Source organism: Carcharhinus amblyrhynchos, chromosome 15, assembly GCF_965287045.1.
Source record: "Carcharhinus amblyrhynchos chromosome 15, sCarAmb.v2.hapA, whole genome shotgun sequence".
Classification (NCBI taxonomy): Eukaryota; Metazoa; Chordata; class Chondrichthyes; order Carcharhiniformes; family Carcharhinidae; genus Carcharhinus; species Carcharhinus amblyrhynchos.
Genome location: NC_137338.1, coordinates 16,511,315 through 16,531,434, shown reverse-complemented (window position 1 = coordinate 16,531,434; position 20,120 = coordinate 16,511,315). Strand labels below are relative to the sequence as shown.

General features: G+C 40.7%; 1 protein-coding gene across 2 annotated transcripts in view; it reads right to left on the bottom strand.

Moving 5' to 3' along the window:
• Nucleotides 1–20,120, bottom strand: part of LOC145353104 (suppressor of tumorigenicity 14 protein homolog) — a 122,022-nt gene that overhangs the window by 88,035 nt on the left and 13,867 nt on the right. Inside the window, exons 3-6 of one of the 2 annotated variants that reach the window (XM_080203468.1) lie at nt 9,680–9,807; nt 9,411–9,478; nt 7,596–7,792; nt 1,282–1,320 (exon numbers count right to left, since the gene is read on the bottom strand). In XM_080203468.1, the coding sequence (XP_080059594.1) occupies nt 1,282–1,320; nt 7,596–7,792; nt 9,411–9,478; nt 9,680–9,807 (432 nt within the window). The remainder of the gene's footprint in view (nt 1–1,281; nt 1,321–7,595; nt 7,793–9,410; nt 9,479–9,679; nt 9,808–20,120) is intronic. The other variant, XM_080203469.1, reaches the window with a different exon arrangement.

Genomic DNA, 20,120 nt, shown 5'->3' with positions numbered 1-20,120 from the left:
TAAAGCTACGCCCCCTCGTGCTAGCTTTCTCCATCCGAGGAAAAAGGCTATCACTGTCCACCCTATCTAAACCTCTAATCATCTTATATGTTTCAATAAGGTCCCCTCGTAGCCGCTTTCTTTCTAACGAAAACAACCTCAAATCCCTCAGTCTCTCCTCATAGGACCTCCCCTCCGTACCAGGCAACATCCTGGTAAACCTCCTCTGCACCCTCTCCAAAGCCTCCACATCCTTCCTATAATGTGGGGACCAGAACTGCACACAATACTCCAAGTGCGGCCGCACCAGAGTTTTGTACAGTTGGAACATGACACTGCGGCTCCTAAATTCAATCCCCCTACCAATAAACGCCAAGACACCGTATGCCTTCCTAACAACCCTATCTACTTGATACCCAACTTTCAGGGTTCTATGTACACATACACCTAGATCCCTCTGTTCATCCACACTATTCAGAGTCCTACCGTTAGCCCTATACTCTACACATCCGTTATTCCTGCCAAAGTGAATTACCTCACACTTTTCCGCATTAAACTCCATCCTCCACCTCTCGGCCCAGCTCTGCAACTTGTCCAAGTCTCCCTGTAGACTAAGACACCCTTCCTCACTATCTACCACACCTCCGACTTTGGTGTCATCAGCAAATTTACTAATCCACCCAACTATACCCTCATCCAGATCATTTATAAAAATTACAAACAGCAGTGGCCCCAAAACAGATCCCTGAGGCACACCACTCGTAACTGAACTCCATGTCGAATACTTACCATCAACCACCACCCTCTGTCTCCTATCCGCCAGCCAATTCCTAATCCAATTTCCTAGATCACCCTCAATCCCATACATCTGCATTTTCTGCAGAAGCCTTCCATGGTGAACCTTATCAAACGCCTTACTAAAGTCCATATTATCTTATATCAAACAAAATAATATTCATTTCATACATGTACCCACTTTGTTGTTGTTGGAGCATTCTAGCAGAAATTCAAATTTTGGATTAAACAGGCATTTGGAATTTATTTAAAACAATTTATGAAAATCTTTTTTGTTAATTATCTTCTGCATCCTTTTCAAAATAACGAAAAATAAAATTAGATTACCAATCTGAATCTTCCTGAGCTAAACTCACCACTATATTAACAGATTCTATTACTAGCAATATTTTGCTGGTTCTCTATAGTCCTATTGACATAAAAGCCTCAAGTTAAGCAGAAAGTATAGTTCTCTATAATGTTATTAGTTATGCTATTAGTTATTAGTTATGTTAGAAGGCTATGTACCTTCTTCCAAGAAGAGAGAATGCTCGTCATGTTCTATTTCTGTAACAGAATATCAGAAGTAAAAGCATTAGCAACAAGTTTCCAAATAGTCTAAAACAGCAACATGTATGAACACTTCAAAGCATATGGATTATTAATAGGTTTATTAGTATTTTTATAGGATTGGGCAGTTTGTTTCAACCAAAATCGTAAAACAGCTTGAACCACCCAGTACCATAATGTATTATAATTAAGGAAGGCAGTGGCACAGTACTAAAGTTGCTGGACTAGTAATCCAGAGACCCAGGGGAATGCATGGCAGATGATGATATTTGAATTCAATAAAAATCTGAATACAAAGTCTAATGAAGATTGTGAAACCATTGTCGATTGGTATGAAAATCCATCTGGCTCACTTTAGGGGAGGAAATCTGTTGTCCTTACCTGGTTTGGCCTACATGTGTAATGTGCTAACTGTGATAATGGTTGTGAGGTATACACAAAAAGAAAAGATGTGACTGGCACACATCGATTCAAACTAACAACAGATTTATTCCAGGAGGTCTTGCATGTACACTGTACAAACTGTAAGTTTGCAAATACCCAAATAACAGCACCATCAAATCATGTAATCAGCTCTTAAAGCATCCCACACAGCCCTTTCAAATATATGATTCCCTCTCCCTTCTTTGATCATAACAAATTACTACAATGTTATACATAGGATCAATAATACTTTTGACACAATACAATGCATTATTAATCATTTCACATAGTCAAAAAGAACATTGATCAGGAGGACGTCTAGTCCTCTTTGGTTGAATACAACGTTCTGGAATTTCACTGTCCTTGACCCTAGATGTATGATTTGGAATTTCCATAGGCATTTCTTCTCTTGAAGTTAATTCTATATCATTCTCATTCGGTATTTTAGCAAATAAACATTCATCAGGCAACTCAGGTTAAACTACATCTTTTGTAATAGTATTCACAGTACTAGGAACTAAAGGAGTTGGTACCTCTGGAAGATGATTCTGAAAAATGATTTTTGAGATGACAACGACTGGTCAGCATGGTGTCACCAAACTAGTTTATCTTCAGTTTGAACTGTGCGAGAAATTGGACCTGCTTTTGCTAAAACTATGTCTGGCACCCGTTTCTTGCTCGTGGCATAAATACATGCCAATACTCAATCTTCTTCTTGAAATTAGCATTACTTTGCTCTCAATTCTCATCTAGCAACTTGAGATTGTTGTTGACACTCTACTATCTCTGAAGTTTCTGGAGGTAGTAACAATTCAAACTTAGTTTTCAACAAATAAATGCTGGTCAGCCAGCGATGTCCGTGTCCTATGAAAGAATAAAAAATAGTTCTCTTTAAGAGTAGTAATGTAGGTGAACTTTGAGTAGTCACATGAGTAGGGTTTCTGTAAGATACTAAAAAGCTATTCACATGATGTGAAAATTAACCTTGCTCTTTTGAAACTTTTAAAGAATTTTTCAAAGACTGTAAGAATTGTTCAGCTGATCCATTAGTTGATAGGTGATAAGATGCAGATTTTATATGCTGAATACCATTTACTTTGAGATAATCCACAAACTCTTATGAAATAAACTTTGATCCATTATCGTAAATAATCTGTTCCAGTTTACCAAATCTTGAAATAATTTTGGCAGGTTTTTCAATGGTTTGTTCAGTTGTAGTTGATCTAATGATTAAAAATCTCTGACCACTTGGAGTGTACATCAATTATGACTAAGAACATGTAACTTTCAAACGTATCAGCAAAATCTACATGCAATCATTGCCATGGCATTTAAGGCCAATCCCAAGGGTGTAAAGGAGAAACGGTGGTGTATTTCTTATTCATGTACACATTTTCTTCAATTTGAGCATCCAGATCTAGCTACCAAAAGTAAATATATGCAAATTTCTTCATCCGGACAATAAGAAGATGTCCTTCATGAAGTGGTTCAAGAACTCTTCCATGTACAGTAGGAGGAATGATCTCTTGGATTCCCCACAGTAGACACTTGGATGGTTAAATCAAGCTTTCTTGACACATATGATTTGGAATCAAGATGCGGATGATGCATTTCAGCTATCATTCATTTCAATATCATAGCAACCATCACCTTCCCTACCATGGGATTATTTCTGGTATGTCTCTGAACTTGAGAAGCTGTCACAGGCAAATGATCTGCTCATGCAAAATAAAGAAAAATTAGCAAAACTAGTTGGTGGCATCTGCTCAATAGGTAAAGGTAAATGTGATGATGGTACATTTTGATGATGATTGATGATACTTTATATTGAAAGATTATGCAGATAAGATCAGTGACTATCTTTGCAATCGGCTACCAGCTAACCAAAGTATGCCTTTTTATGGCCCAAAAATAGTAGTTAAGGGTCGATGATCAGTCAATAATTTGAAATGGCAACAATATAAATAATGATGAAATCATCCCAAGCCAAAAATTATACTCAAGCTTCTTTTTCCAACAGAGTTAGATTCATCGCGAGTCAGAGGATGCAAAGCTAAAGCTTTGGTTGTTTTTCTCTCAAATATATATGTGAAACTACTCCTCCATAAGGTGAAGCATCGCAAGCCAACATTAATGGTAGCCTTGGATTAAAATGAACCAATACTTCAGACCTGTGCAAAACATCTTTGACATCCTTCCTGTGGTCCAGTCCCATTACTGTTTCACACATAGTAAATTATGCAATGGTTTTGATAAAGTAGCTAAATTAGGAAAAAAATTGCCATAATAATTTGCTAATTCTGGAAACGACTTCAATTGCACAGGCCTTTCCTATCAATGATATTATCCAAATACTGGAATTGCATCAGGAAAAAGTCACTTTTCTTTCTTGACCATGCAGACCATGTGCTGGTGCAGATGTTATTCCAAAAGCTAAACTTTTGTCACAAAAAAAGACCTTTTATGAATAATGATGGTAAGCAATGGTTAAGATTTGGCATTTGATTCTGTAAATATGCTTGTGAAAGATCAATCTTGCTGAACTTCTGCCCACCTGGTAACCAGCAAGTAAATCTTCAACTGAATAATGAGAGATAAGGTAGATAGTCAACATTTTTTCCCAACGGTAGGGGAGTCTATAACTAGAGGGCATAGGTTTAAGGTGAGAGGGGAGAAATACAAAAGGGTCCACAGTGCCAATTTTTTCACACAGAGGGTAGCGAGTGTCTGCAATGAACTGCCAGAGGTAGTAGTAGAGGTGGGTACAATTTTGTCTTTTAAAAGGCATTTAGACTGTTCTGTGGGTAGGATGGGTATAGGGGATAGGGGCCAAACGCAGACAATTGGGACTCACTTTGCGGTGAAAAAGAGCAGCATGGACAATTTGGACTGAAGGGCCTGTTTCCATGTGGTAAACCTCTAGGACTCTCTATGATTCTATGAAAAAAGCGAATATTTATCAGCATACAATACTGGATTTATGGCTGTTTTAAAATCACTACAAATGTGAACTGAACTATCTGGATTCATGACTGGTACAATAGGATAGCCTAGTCAGTCATTGTAGCCGGTTCTAAGACTCCAGTGTTAACAAGTCGTATTAGCTTTTTTCGACACTGGAACAAATTGCATATGGCATGCAGTTACTTTGAGTCTTTTTGATTGACTATTAGGCTTTATCTTGAGTATCACTTGAACTCCCATCATTGGGAGTGCCTTTTCAAATACACTCTTGTATTTCTCCAGAAGATGCTAAAGGTCTGTTCTGGCATCAACCAATCAGTTGAGAGTACTCCAGTTAAGCTTTATCTTCTTCAACTATGACCTCCCAATTACAGCAGGAAAACTATCACACACCACAGAGAGGCAACTCCGCTGTTTGTCCACTCAGCTTGTGATGTAACCTTGTCTTGCCCAATCTCTTCCGTGTGTGTCCTAAAGATCACATTGGTTGGTTTTAAAGGAAGATGTTTCAGCTTTTGATGGTATGTAGCCTCAGAAATTAAAGATATAGCAGCACCAGTATCAGCCTTCATATTAATAGATTGTCCACTTAATTTTGGAGTCACCCAGAATCTATGTGATTCACCTGTATGGACATTCTCTTCTTCACAGTCCTAACTCTTTTCTTCTGTATTGTAAATGCTTTTTATAGAGTTCAACTTGAGAGTATCCAGATTTTTCCAATTAATTATTCTTCTCAGAGAAGCTGGTCTAGCCCAACAAGCTTTTGCAATGTTACCTATTTTGCCATAATTTTTGCATTATCTATCCTTGCTCCAGAATTCACTCACTGAATGGTCCATTTTGACACATCCGTGGCATGCTAGTTGCTGTTTTGACTTGTGGATCTAAATTCCTGCACCAAACTGAGAAGCCTTTTTAGCAGCCCATCCATCAACAGTGCAACTTCTACTACTCTCTTTAAAGTCAAAGCATGTTCTGTAAGCAATCCTCTTTGAATAGCCTCATTGGAGGTGATACAATGGCACAATGGTTAGCACTGCTGCCTCACAGCGCCAGGGACCCAGATTCGATTCCAACCTTGAAAAATTGTCTGTGTGGAGTTTGCATGTTCTTCCCATGTCTGTGTGGGTTTCTCCGGGTGCTCCAGTTTCCTCCACAGTCCAAAGATATGCAGGTTAGGTGGATTGGCCATGCTAAATTGGCTCTTAGAGTGCCAAATTGTGTGGATTAAGGAGATTAGCAAAGTAAATGTGCGCAGTTATGGGGATAGAGCAGGAAATGGGCCTGGGTAAGATGCTCTGTCAGAGATTCAGTATGGATTTGATGAGCTAAATGGCCTCCTTCTGCACGGTAGGAATTTTATCATTCTATGATTTTGGCGATGACAAACTAGACGATCTTGAAGAAAATCTTCTAATGACTCATCAAACTTACAATGTTGTGCCAGCCTTTTTAAGGTTGCCGTAAACAGAATCTTCTACTTAATTCCTTTGGTGGCACCTCAATCGTCCCTTGGTGCTCAGTGGCTTTGTCGAGTAATGCTCTTCAAGGATCTTTATCAAGTCATTGTAAGTTTTAGTTCCTGGCTTTGCTGGATGAACCAAGTTCCAGAGCAAATTGCAGGTTTTACTTCCTATTGTACTGAGAAAAACAGGTACCAGCAATTCGTTTGCAATTTTATTCGAAGTACTGAAAACGCTCTGCATTGGAACTCCATGGTTCGTTTGCTTAATTGAAAGGATCCATTGATCCTAATTGACCCACCACTTCACTTGCTGGCACTAGCAGCTCAAGACTACCCAGTATATTTCACAGCACTCCTTTTTGATCCTGGATGAAGACCTTAGACTTGATGTATTTTATTTTTGAAACAACCCCCAGTCGTACAGCAAAGCATGCACTCCTTTCAAATGTGTGAGATACTGACTGGAATCTCATCATTCTTTGATTGAAAAGCCCGCTCTTTTAAAACCACACAGTGAGCTTTTTCTCACTTGTCCTCTTTTGCTGGCACTTCAATCTTTACCCTCTTCTTTGTTTCTCCCCAGTCTTCTAATGTTCAAAGTGTAAAGACCCGCAATTTCTTTCTTCCACTTGGGATCTTTCTCAATGTTCTTGATGAAACAAACTCTTGATTCATCACCAATTTTCTTTCTGTAATGTCGTAGCTATGTTAAGGGTTGTGGGTATTACACTCAAAAAAAGTGGTTATATCTATAGATTCAAAGTAACAACAGCAGATTTATTCCAGGCAGTATGGTCTGGACAGCACAGAAACTGAAAGTAAAGCAGAAGCCTCTGCAAACACCCTAATGACATGGCCATCAAACTATGAGATCAGCTCTCAAAGCAACCATAAATATATAATTTATCTATGTGTGGTTGACAGTTAAATACCTTCAGGGTTGGGCAATGAATTCTGGCCCAAGCCAGTGACACGCTCGTCCCATTAATGAATTGTAAGAAAATTATTATGTTGACCTCGGCAAAGCTGGAACTATTGTGTTTTCTCATATAAAACAAGTGAAAGGTTAGCTTCAGACAGAATGACATACAAACTGGTCACATCATTGTTTAATGCTCAGGTATAATGCTGTGAACTGGGAACAAAAAAAATTGAAGTCAATCGATTCTAAAGGTGTGAGCATAATACCGTGTATATTTAAGCATCATCTCTAACTTCACATTCTTCTTTGCCTCAGAAAGAGGCAAGTGCATGATCACAGTGCTCTTTTACTTAATCTTGTGCAATGGAAATATTTAATCTGTGCAAATGAAAACACGTGGATCTGCCTTCACATCCCCAAATAGATCAATTTATGATCAACAACTGACATCCCATCTCTAATTATGAGAACTAAGATTATAGGAAAACCTCCTACCATAAATGTTAATGGAATTAACGTCTACATGGAACTTTCCCAACAGCGCTGGAGCAGTGCTAGATTCAGTTGATTTCCTCAGGTAGTTATTCAATACCTTAACCACATCGTGTGCATGTAGGACCTTGTTGTCTTCTATAAGTCTGTTTTTCCCCACAGAGAATGTAATCATGAAGTAAGCTAAAACACTTCCCTCACTGCAAAAGAAGATACACAGTAGATTCCATTAGAAAACCCAATTGCAAAAAACAAAACATTTGCATTTCTAATCTTTCAATGTCTCAAGGGCTGTTCATTCAGGTGAGAATTGTTTACTTGTGAAAAATATCAAAAGCAACACTGTATTCAAAATTAAAGCACTTAACATACCAATTTATTAATGTTTAAAAAGTCAGCAGACATGTACTACATCAAATAAATTTAACAGACAGACTCAAAATCTGCTGGTAATACTTTTTGTAAAGGACAAATCAGAAGGGCTATTCTCCCACTTGTGCTTAATTAACTACAAATAACCTTTGATGGTAAAATGAAAGTAAAATGTCAATCCTTCATCAACTTCAGCTTTCTAAAAGCCCAGTCTCCACCACCTTTTCTGTACCTGGTTCCTCTTAATCACCACAGCCTTCCTTACAAACCTAAATTAGCTTGTGGTTCCCCAACATTTGAAATTTAAAATGCTTACAATTATGTCTAAATCTTTCTGTAACTGTCCCTCCATATCTCTGTGGCATTCTACAATCCCTTGTTCATATTTTCTATTCCTCTGACTTTGTAGTGGTTGCCTGGAACACGCTGCTAGAGGAGGTGGTGGAAGCTGGCATGTTAGCAACATTTAGAAGGCATCTGGCTGGGTACATGAATAGGGAAGTAAAAGAGGGAAATGGACCAAGTAAGGGCAGAAGGTTTTTTTTTAGTTTAGTTAGGGCACCATGACTGGCACCGGTTTGGAGGGCCGAAGGTCCTCATAGTATCATAGAATCCCTACAGCACAGAAAGAGGCCATTCAGCCAATTGAGTCTGTACCGAACACAATCCAACCCAGGCCCTATTCCTGTAATCCCATACATTTACCCTGCTAATCCCCCCGACACTAGGGTCATTTTTAGCATGTCCAGTCAACCTAACTTGCACATCATTGGATGTCCTGTCCCTGTGCTGTACTTTTCTTTGTTCTTTGTCCTCTTGTGTATCCTCAATTCTCTTTCTTTCATGCCTTGAAGGACTAAATAGTCTCCTTCTGTGCTGTATCATTCTATAATAAGATTCAATGTCATGGACGTCACCCTCAAATTCCCTCCCTAAACCCCAATGCCTTTTCACCTCCCACTTCGCTGTAAAACACGCTTTTTAATTAAATTTTCACCATTCCATGTCATCTCTGTTTCTGTGGCTCAAGGATCATTTCCCTCACACATTTGTGAAGTGCCTTTGAATATTGTGCTACATTAAATGTGCTGCCTAAATGCAGCCTGCAAGAGTAGTTCTAAGTTGTTAAGATTGTTTGATTTAGAAATGTTGTCAATGTTGTATATCTTTTCAGGATTTCTATTTCATTTTTTTGAAAGGAACCCCTTGTTGCCAAAGAGTGCAAGCATAATAATCACTAATGATAATGTCATCAATAAACTTCAAAGCCCAGGATTTCAAATATACATTTGTATCTACTTGAAACATTATGACTCTATCGCTAGGTTTCAGTGAAGGAGAATGCATCATTAACTGATTGTTAAAAATCTCCACGTGGATGTTAAAAATGAATTAACATTTGAATGGTCCAATAGAGGTTTGGACTTGAAGGAAACAAACTCCTACCTAAAGGAGATGACATTGACACTGACAAAATGTTGTGCCAGCTGTGATCTTCTCAACATCTCAGCCAGCTGCCAAACACATAAAACAAAATAAACCAAAGGTAGCAATTCAATTTCGACTCCCAGTTATTTCTAAGCAACCAGCTTTTATGCTAACTATGACTAACTTACTTATTCATGCTAATAAGTGTTACAAATAACATATTTAATAAAGGTTTATTATCTCTTTTTCCACACCATAAAATATGTGCATGAAAGAATGTTACTTACTGATTCCTCGACCTGATGGGCTAAGTATATGAACTCAGTGGATTTACTGTCTGTTAATGCAGGAGTGAAGATGGCATTTACCAGATGAACCGAACCACTGAAGTAAACTCTACCATTTGGAATCTCATCTGTTGGAGTTGACAGAATACAGAAATTTAACCAAAAACTACTGCAATATTTAGAAGTTGTATATATGGGAAAACTTTACACTCGATTGACTGAAAGAAGTGCAATCACTCTGGTTTTATTGTAAGTCACAAATTTATTTTTCAAATGATTTGTTAATATGTGAGCAAAGCCAAAAAGGCAAAACCAAGGCAGTGTTAGAAAATGTTACTAAAATGATTCCAACAACAATCTGTATTGATATCTGTAAAGTCTGGGGAGTTGGTTAGCTCAGTTGGCTGAACAACTGGTTCTTGTTGTGGAGTGCTGTCAATGGTGTGGGTCCAATTCCCATACCAGCCAAGGTTATTCTTGAAGGCTGTGCCTTCTCAGCCTTTGCGTTCATCTGAGGTATGGGGATCCTCAGGTTAAATTACCACCAGTCAGACCATGATTAATTGGGACTATGGGGCAACCTTAGTTAAATGTCCAAGGCACTGCACAGGAGCATTTCCATATAAATATGACATAAAACTACAAAAGATATTGGGGCTGGTCACCAGAATTCACATAAAAACTGGAGTAAATCCTGCTGGTTTCCTCAGCAGGATTTTCAAAATGAGTCTCCCACATTCTGCACACTGAAGAGTGCCCTAGTGTGAATCTCATTAAAAATCAGGGGGCAGGACCTATCCCCGCTGGAGAGTGTAGCAGCATAGCCCTTAGCGGGCCATTACATATGCCCCAATCTGTCAGCGCTGAGATCGGCGCACGCGCACTAGCCCCGCACTGCCAGCCTCCCGATCGCTGGCCAAACCCACGAGTCCCCACAATCCGATCGCCAGGTCACCAGCCTCGACCCCTGGGCATTGCCACTTTGCCCCTCGAGAACTGGCAGGGGGCAGGCTGGCACTGCCAAATTGGCAATGTTCTGGGTGGCATCTCTCCCCTTAACTCTGACCTCAGCCCCCTTCACTCCAGTGGGGTCAGGCTGCAAATTCCAAATGAATGGGAAACTGTTGTAAACCCTGCTGGGGGTGAAACACTCCTAGCGGAAGAGGGGGAAGGCTTCGGGCCCACAAATAAGATAGAAATTCTAATTTAAATTTCAGCTCTGTGCTGATTTCTGACACAGAGCTGACAATACCAGAAATCGGACAGGGCGGAGATGCGCGGAGGCCGTGGCATCCAGTCAGAAGCCTGCCACATGGTCTCCCCTTGAGTCTCCTGGCCCATTACACTGCTGGGCAGTATACCGGATTAGAAGAATCACCCCCATAATGTGGAAGAAGCTAGCACCAACAATTTAGATGTTTACTTCCTGTTTAATCTGTAAGTGGGAAAGATAGCCCCCATTATTGAAATCTCCTGGTAAATGGAAAGCCTCTTAAGATGAAAGTAGACACTGGGGCAGCTGCTTCCGTGATAGGTCAGTATACATTTCTGTACTTGAGAGAAAAAGTCCAGCCATTGAATTTAAAGAGTACTACAGCAAAGTCAGCAATTTACGCAGGAGAAGCCATAGAAATAATTGGCCCAAAGATGTGTGGATTAAGTTGATTGGCCATGTTAAATTGCCCCTTGGAGTCAAGGAGATCAGTAGAGTAAATACATGGGGTTACGGGAATAGGACCTGAGTGGGATTGTTGTCTGTGCAGACTCAATGAGCTGAATGGCCTCCATCTGCACTCAGTCTGTAAACTATGGGCAACAGTCTGCCCAGTTCCTAATAATACTAATAAGGACAAAGCCTCTGGGCCACGATTGGCTAAAGGAAATCAAGTTAAACTGGACTGAGATATTCAAAATGCAGGAAGGAGGACTGCTTGAACTGATGAAGAAATATGAGAGCATCTTAAGTGAGAAGTTAGGCAAGGTAAATGACCTTCAGGTGAAGATCTATGTGAATCCGTGGCAATCCCTTGATGTTTTTTAGGGCGTGACCAGTACCAGCAGGTGGCACGGTGGCACAGTGGTTAGCACTGCTGCCTCACAGCACCAAGAACCCAGGTTCAATTCCTGGTTAAGGTCGCCGACTGTGTGGAGTCTACACTTTCTCCCCGTGTCTGTGTGGGTTTCCTCCAAGTGCTCTGGTTTCCTCCCACAGTCTGAAAGACATGCTGGTTAGGTACATTGGCCATGCTAAATTCTCCCTCAGTGTACCCAAACAGGAACCGGAGTGTGGCAAGTCGGGGATTTTCACAATAACTTCATTGCAGTCTTATTGTAAGCCTATTTGTGACACCAATAAATAAACTAAAAAACATATGCCTTACGAGAGGAGGTAGATACTAAATTACAGAAATTGGAAGAACTGCGCATTATCCAGCCAGTTCAGTTTGCAGAATGGGCAGCACCCATAATCCCTGTGTTGAAGCCAGTCAAGACAGTCTGCATTTGTGGGATTACAAGTTAAGAGTTAATCAGGCTACCAATCCCGAATATTGAAGACCCGTGTGAAATGCTGGCTGGAAATCAATCTTATGCAAAGCTGGATATGAGACACACACATATCATCAATTTGAATTAGACAATGCTTCCTGAGGTTATGCAACCATTGACACACAGAAAGGTTTGATCTGGTATACGAATCTGTCCTTTGGTGGATTGAAAATTGCATGGGCAATGTTCCAGAGGACAAAGGAAGTCTATTGCAAGGGCCACCATGAGTTATAGTGTATCTTGATTATAACTGGATCGACAGAAGGATATCAACTAGCTAACTTAGAGGAAGTGCTAAAGAGATTTCAAGAGGCTAGAGTTCGCTTCAAGAGGGAGAAATGTGCTTTTCAAGCCACTAGGGCAACCTGCCTGTGACACCGTGTACATGCACAGGGATTACACCCCATGGAAGACCAGGTCAGAGCCATAAAGAAAGCACCAGCCCTCAGAAACACAGATGAGCTCAGGTCATTTTTAGGGATGGTCAATTTTATTTTTATTTATTAGCCCCTTTGTATATACTGCTAAAGAAGCACTAGAATTAAATTCTTAAAGTAAAGGATTTGCTGCATTCTTCAAGCTTGTTAGTGCATTTCAACCTGCTTACAAAATTGGTGTTAACCTGTGATGCCTCTCCATATGGCGTTGGTGTGTTATTGTCCCAACAGATGGACGATGGATCTAAAAGAACAATAGGATATGTCTCAAGAACCCTCTCGGAGACTGAAAAAGGCTACTCATAAATTGGAAAAGAATGATATTAATAGTTTTTGCTGTCAAGAAATTCAACTACTATTTGTATAGTTGACATTTTACCATTGATCCTGATCACAAACTGCTTTTTATCTTTTTAAAGAAGACAAGGCTAATCCAACAATCACACTGGCAAGAATTCAGCATTGGCATTAATCCTCTCCACCTACGAATATACCTTCAAGCATTGAAGTGCATCTGCATAACAAATGCAGATGCACTTAATTGTCTACCTTTGCAAGAGAGTGTTGCAACTCCCCCAGTATTGAATTTCTTGGACATGTTGCCAGTCTTGGCGAAAGAGATCAAGTACTGGACCAGTCGGGATCCATTGCTATCCAAAGTGAGTCACAGGATACTAATTGCTGGGTTAATGAGCCAGTTTCTGAAGAGATGAAGCCATATTTTGTACAAAAACATGAGTTGAGTTGGCACCACACTTTGGGGAACAAGAGTGTCGACTTTGTACCAGGAAGGGTGTTGCTCCTAGCTGAACCACACAGTTCTCATCTAGGTATATCCAAAATGAAGATGCTTGCCAGGGGTTATACTTGGTATTGATGCCAACATTGAGAGCCTAGTCAAGCACTATAAAGAGTGCCAATTGCAAGGATGCCTGCTGCAGCCCCACTGCACCCTGGGGAATGGTCTGGCCAGCCATGGGTGCAAGTTCAGATTGATTATATTGGTCCATTCATGGGCACAATGTTTTTGCTCCTCGTTGATGCACATTTGAAGTGGATGGAAGTATTTGAGGTGAAGTCTCTGACATTGCACACTATAGTTGAGAAATTATGCCAATGCTTTTCTACCCATGGAGTGCCTGAAATCATTGCATGTGACAATGGAACAGCCTTCACAAGTGCGGAATTTCAAAACTTCACCACCCTCAATGAGAACAGGCACATTAGGACTGTGCCTTACCATCCAACGGACTGGCTGAATGCACCATCCAAACCTTTTAAGTCTGATCTAAAGAATTAGTCAGGTGGGAGCCTGGAGACCAGAATCTCACAATTCTTTCTGGGCTATAGAACTGCATCACATGCAACAACGGAGTCCTGCCAGCAGAGTCATTAATGAACTATCATCTCAGAACGAGACCAAAGCTTGTATTTTCAAATTTTCTGGGCAGGATAAAGGGCAGTCAAAGCAATGATACTGGCACTGAATTGGCAGAATAATCTTAAATTTAAATGTTAGTAGTGAGCCCAGGATGGAATTGTTCAGGCTCATTTGCCTTAACGGCCTTGCCAGTAAAGGTCCTCACTGGTGAGGATCACGTGTGATCCCTCATCAACAGGGACCAGACATGATGTCCTTGCTGTTGGGACTGGAAGCCATTGAGCTCCCCCCCCCCTCTCCGAATGGTTGGGGGCAGAGTGGGGGCAGTGCCCTTTGGGCAGTGCCAGCCTGACAGTGCCAACCTTGCACCCTGACAATGCAATGATACTGGCACCCTGACAGTTCTCCATGGGCACCCTGGCACTGCCAACTGGAAACTAGGCAGTGCCAAGTAGCAGGACCCAAGGGGAGGCGGCAGAGCCTAATGGAAGGGAGTGGGGCCTGAAGGGAGCTGCACACTCTGCAATCGGTGATCAGGGAGGTGGGGTGGTGAATGGGGCGGCAATCGGCCAAGGTTGGGGTGAATGGGGGTAGTGATCAGCCTGGGAGCAATGATCGGGAGGGGCAATCAGGGGCTTGGGGGAGGCAATGTCAGGGAGTAGGGCAGAGAGAACCTTCCAATGCACTATGTACACAAAGTGCATTGGGCAATCAGGCACATGCCCAACAGCCCATGTCCACTCCCCCTACTGGCAAGAATCACACTGTGCCTAACTTTTTTTCTAAATGAGATTTGGATTTTTCTCTTGGTGAGAAAATGGATCTGAGACCTTTCTGTTTTCATGCTCGTTAGCATTTAAATTTTTTTTGGTTAGGTCACCCTCTTAATTTATAATGGACTGGATTCATGCAGTAAATGTGTAATTATCTGGAGCTGCAACATTTTTATATGTTAATACATGCCACCAGCTACTATATGGTAAGTTTAATTTTCCAATCTGAATGTTAATGAATGGAGGTGAGTGAATGGATCAATACATGGGTGATGGGAATAGTTGAGTGAGGGGGTAGTTGAATGTGGTAAATGGTAGGGATTGGTGGGTGAGTGGGTAATCAAGGTAGAGATGGTCAGGTCAGATTGGAAGTATGGTCAATGGGGTAGTTGGGGGTGTTGAGAGTTAGTTGGGGTTTGTGGGTTAATTGGGGGATCTGGGGTGTCAAAGAGGGGGCTGAGAAGATCGTCAGGTATTTAAGGGCTAGTCATGAGCATAGTTGCGAGGTCACGGGTTAGTGAGGGAGTCGGGATTATCGTCACTGAGGGTCGCCGATGGATGAGAGAAATGGCAAGAGGGTGGTCAGGAATCAGTGTGATTCATGGGCAGCGGGGAGGGGCATCAGTTCAAAGTTACCCAGGAGTTTAACTAGGTTTTAATAAGTCTGACATTTCCTGGATATGGTGTGGAGATGCCAGTTTATAAACCTGTTGGACTTTAACCTGGTGTTGTGAGACTTCTTACTGTATTTCTTGGATATTCATACATGTGGAGTTGCGAATAGTGAAGAGGTTTGTCAGAGGATACAGCAAGATATAGATCGGTTGGAGACTTGGGTGGAGAAATGGCAGATGGAGTTTAATTCTGACAAGTGTGAGATAATGTACTTTGAAAGGTCCAATGCTTGTAGGAATTATGCAGTAAATGGTAGAACTCTGAGGAGTATTGACAGGCTGAGAGATTTGGGCATACATGTCCACTGATCACTGAAAGTGGCAATGCAGGTGGATAAGGTAATGAAGAAAGCATACAGAATGCTTGAATTCATCGGTTGGGGCATTGAGTAGCAGCTCATTTAGAATATTGTGTACAATTCTGGTCGCCGTACTACCAGGAGGATGTGGATGCTTTGGAGAGGGCGCAGAAGAGTTTTATCAGGATGTTGCCTAGTCTGGAGGGTACTGGCTATGAGGAGACATTGGATAAACTCAGTTTGTTCTCACCAGAACAACAGAGCTTGATAGAGATCTACAAGATTATGAGTGGCATGGACATAATGGGTAGGCAGATGTTCTTTCCTAGGGTAGAAAAGTCAAGTGCTATGGACATAGGTTTAAGGTGTGTGGGGAAAAGTTTCAAGGAAATGTGCGAGGCAAGTTTTTTTACACAGAGGGTGGTGAATGTCTGGAATGTGCTGCCTGTGGAAGTAGTGGGAGAAGGTATGATAGCAGCATTTAAGGGGCAAATGGATGAATACATGAATAGGATGGGAATGGAAGGATACGCAACACGTAAGTGCATACAGTTTTCGTTTAGGCGGGTATCATGATTGGCGCAGGCTTGGAGGGCTGAAGAACCTGTTCCTGTGCAGTACTTTTCTTTGTTTTTTGTTTGTAAGTCAGAAGGTTCTCAAGTCGCTCACTATACCTCAGAGTCAGAGACATTCACTGAGGGTCCCTGGGAGCGGGGGAATTGCTTAGCAGAAGTCAAAGCTTTCTCAGTTCCCACATAGGTCTGCATGCCGAGATTTTCCATAGAGTCCTGATGTGCACCTCAGTTAAATATCTGGTCTCTGACAATCTGGAGACCAGAAGATCAGGCCCTTTGTTTAGTTTCCAAAAATATATTTGTACCATTTCTACAGTTACATAATTTACTTGCATATAACACAACTTTGCAGTTTAGGAAAGTTGACCTACTTGTCTCATACAGTAAGAAACTTGAGGCATGTTTGCAAGATATCTTGAAACACTGATCCTACCATTTCTCTTAAATTCAAAAAACAGGACTGTAATCCTCTTTTGCTCATTTTCCTGTATTCCATACAAGAAAATGAGGAAAAAAAAACACAAATACTTTGTAAAGAACACATTTTTAAATAAAAACACAAATTATTTATACTAAAAGTTTTAATGTGTAAGAATGAAACATTTATTCTATTATCTTGTAAAACCCCTTTACAACCACAAAAGTCCTCTTCAGAATTTATTAAAAGAATATAGTGAGCTTGAATATTCATAAGAAACAGAGCTGTATGGAACGTGTCCACGGAAGGAAATGTAGCGAAGAGATAAGGAAACTTTTCACAGGTCATTAAATACATGGGCACTACCTGAAGACTGGAAAATTACCAATGTTTCAATTTTAAAAAATTGAAGAATAGAATCATTAGAATCTTAATTTTTTAGCTTTGCATTATTTTTGGAAAAATAATTTAATTTTAAAAATAGAAGCAATGATTCAAAGCCCATGAGGTGTTCTTCAAGGTATCTAATACCATCTATTCTGTTTTAATGCAAAGAACACAAAGAAAAATTGGTTGATGATGATTATGTGGTATCTTTTATATGACTTAACTTTCAGGAATTATTCGATGAGGCATGTCATAATGGACTTTGTGGTATTAGGGTTTATAAGCATTGATATGTCGGACTGTGTAAATAGCACCTCCCAGAATGATCATGTAAGAGAGCACATGATAAAGAGAAAGTTCACAGCTTCATCAGTGTAACTCCTGGTCATGGTGGAGATTCTCCGGTCGTTCACACCGGTGGGATTTTCTGATCCCGCTAACAGCTCACCGTCTCCCATGGGTTTCACAGCAGCATAAGATGACACCAATGGAAATCCCATTGACAGTGGTGAGACTAGACGGTCCCTCCCGCCAGCGAATGGTGAGCCACTTCCCACTGCTGAGAAACATCTGGCTGGGACACCGGAGAAATCCCCCCAAGGTTAGCTGTATAAAGTTTAGTTGAGGAAAATAAGCCAGTTGTTGTTTGAACATATCAACTGTTGCAATATGGGTTCTTTAGATGCATCAATGTTGAGATTTTGAGACTAATATATTTGACATGGACCATTTATTGATAGCCTTTAGCTATTTACTGAAGCCAGGTTACTGTCATGCTTGGTTCTGCTTCCATGCAGATAAGCTACGTCCAGAGTGTTCTGCCTGAGTTCAACACCATGTGACTCTATACATCATACAGTGGACAGAGACCTTTATGTTATAATGACATGCAAACAACATCAACATCTCAGTAGTCATTCCAAAGCTAGATTAACCAACTTAAAACAGACTGAAGCGTTGATGGTGATTCGGAGGTGATGTGAGCAGGTACGATAATGGCATTCGATAGGCAACTAGGTGAATACATGAATGGGATGGGAATGGAAGGATATGGACTCTGGAAGTGCATACATGGACTCTGTAAGTGCATACAGTTTAGTTTAGGCAGGCATCATGATCGACACAGATTTGGACGTCTGAAGGCCTATTCCTGTGCTGTACTTTTCTTTGCTCTTTGTAAGTTGGAAAGGTCCCAAGTTGCTGACTATAACTCAGACTTAGATACATTCACAGAGGGTCTCAGGGAGTAGGGGATTTGCCTAGCAGAAGTTGAGATAAGCAAAGACTTTGGCAATGGGATAACAAAGTGACCAAATAATAGAATATTGAAGGCAAACAGAGTTTAATTAAGATGGAATTAGAATATTGTGCACAAGGTTCAGTACATGATTGTAGTAAGACTGTAAAAGATAAAGGTTCTCTAGGAATTTCCCAACAATACCTGTTAAGGTGAGGCTTAAGACGTCAATGATTTTGCATGAAAGCTGAGATGGTAAGGAAGATCTGCACCTTGCCAGATCCCATCTTAAGTGTTGAATTGCACTGCTTGCTCACCTTTAGGCTATGTTTCTGCTATTTCTGAATATTTTTCAATATTTATGGGCATAAAAGCTGAGGTAGGGACTTTACCAGGGTGACAGGTTTTGATTTGTACATTTGGACAGTACAGGCTAAATGCATCTTTTACAACATTTAGAATGTAAATCGCCCTGAATGCACTTATGTTTCAGGAGCTATATCCTTGTAATTGTTGTCTGCCTTTACTCCTCCATGGTTAATCTCCCTCATATGGCAATGTCCTAGAGCAGGTGGTGGATAATGTAGATCCTGAGGAACACCCTGATATGTGCAGACGTTCAAAATACTTCAAGTTGCCAGTAATATGCTCAATTGTTGTCCTGTGGTCCCTTTTGTATTGACACTAAGGGCAAAATATTATTGATGGGCTACAAGGCAGGGGAATTCCATACTAATTGGGGAAGCTGTGTTCACTGTTCTCTGGGACCACAATCCCACCATTTTGCCAGTGGCAAGAATGGCAGTAGCTAGCCTGCAAGCCAACTGGAAGCAGGCAGTCAACTTATGTACTAAAAGGTCCAATTAAGGGCACGTCCCACCCCTAGGAGGCTGCTTGCTGCAGAGAGGTAGTCATCCAATGACTTCCTAGAATGGGTGGTCCTTCACAACTACAGGCTTGAGAGACGAGGACCAAGAGAAGGGTTTAATTATAACTGAAATTTAATTATACCTGCAGCTAAAATCCTGGCCCAAGCTTCTAGTTGCGATAAGGATTCCATAAAGCCAGGACTGAAAATTATATATTTGATCAACTAGGAGCCACATTTCCAGTCTCCTTCAATACTCAAATAAGCCTGGCATAAATAATGGATATAAATTAAATGCATCATGGTTTCTACTTCGGAAGCAGACATCAACATGCATGATATTTGATCATTAAGTGAATAAAATAAAACCTTGCTTGTTTTTGTAGGTCTTTGTATGTGGATAGGTGGCAATATGGGGATCATAAATCACTCCCTGTTCTTCAGACATGTCAACTGTCTGTCAAACTATATTTTTGGTCAATGAGAAAGGAGATCCTGGTGCCCATTCACCTGAATAAAGTGTCCACACCTCTTTCATGCACTTGTTGACATTGCCTGTGCTGGTCTTCAAGGAGCTGAAGGTTTAAAACATTGAGGGTTAATTTCACCATAATGACCACTGACAGTGTCATCAAGGTTAACTGTATCAGCTGTACCCAGCCCTGATTACTGTGGAGCCTGTTCAATGAATAGACTATTTGCTATCAAGAATGATGCAGTTATCTATCTCTTCACTAGTGATTTCCCCATTATTATCAATCAGCCACATTCAATTGCACAACTGATATTTCCCATTAATCCTCCTGATATGTTTCTGTCTGCTGTCTTCCATGAGGGCAGCTACC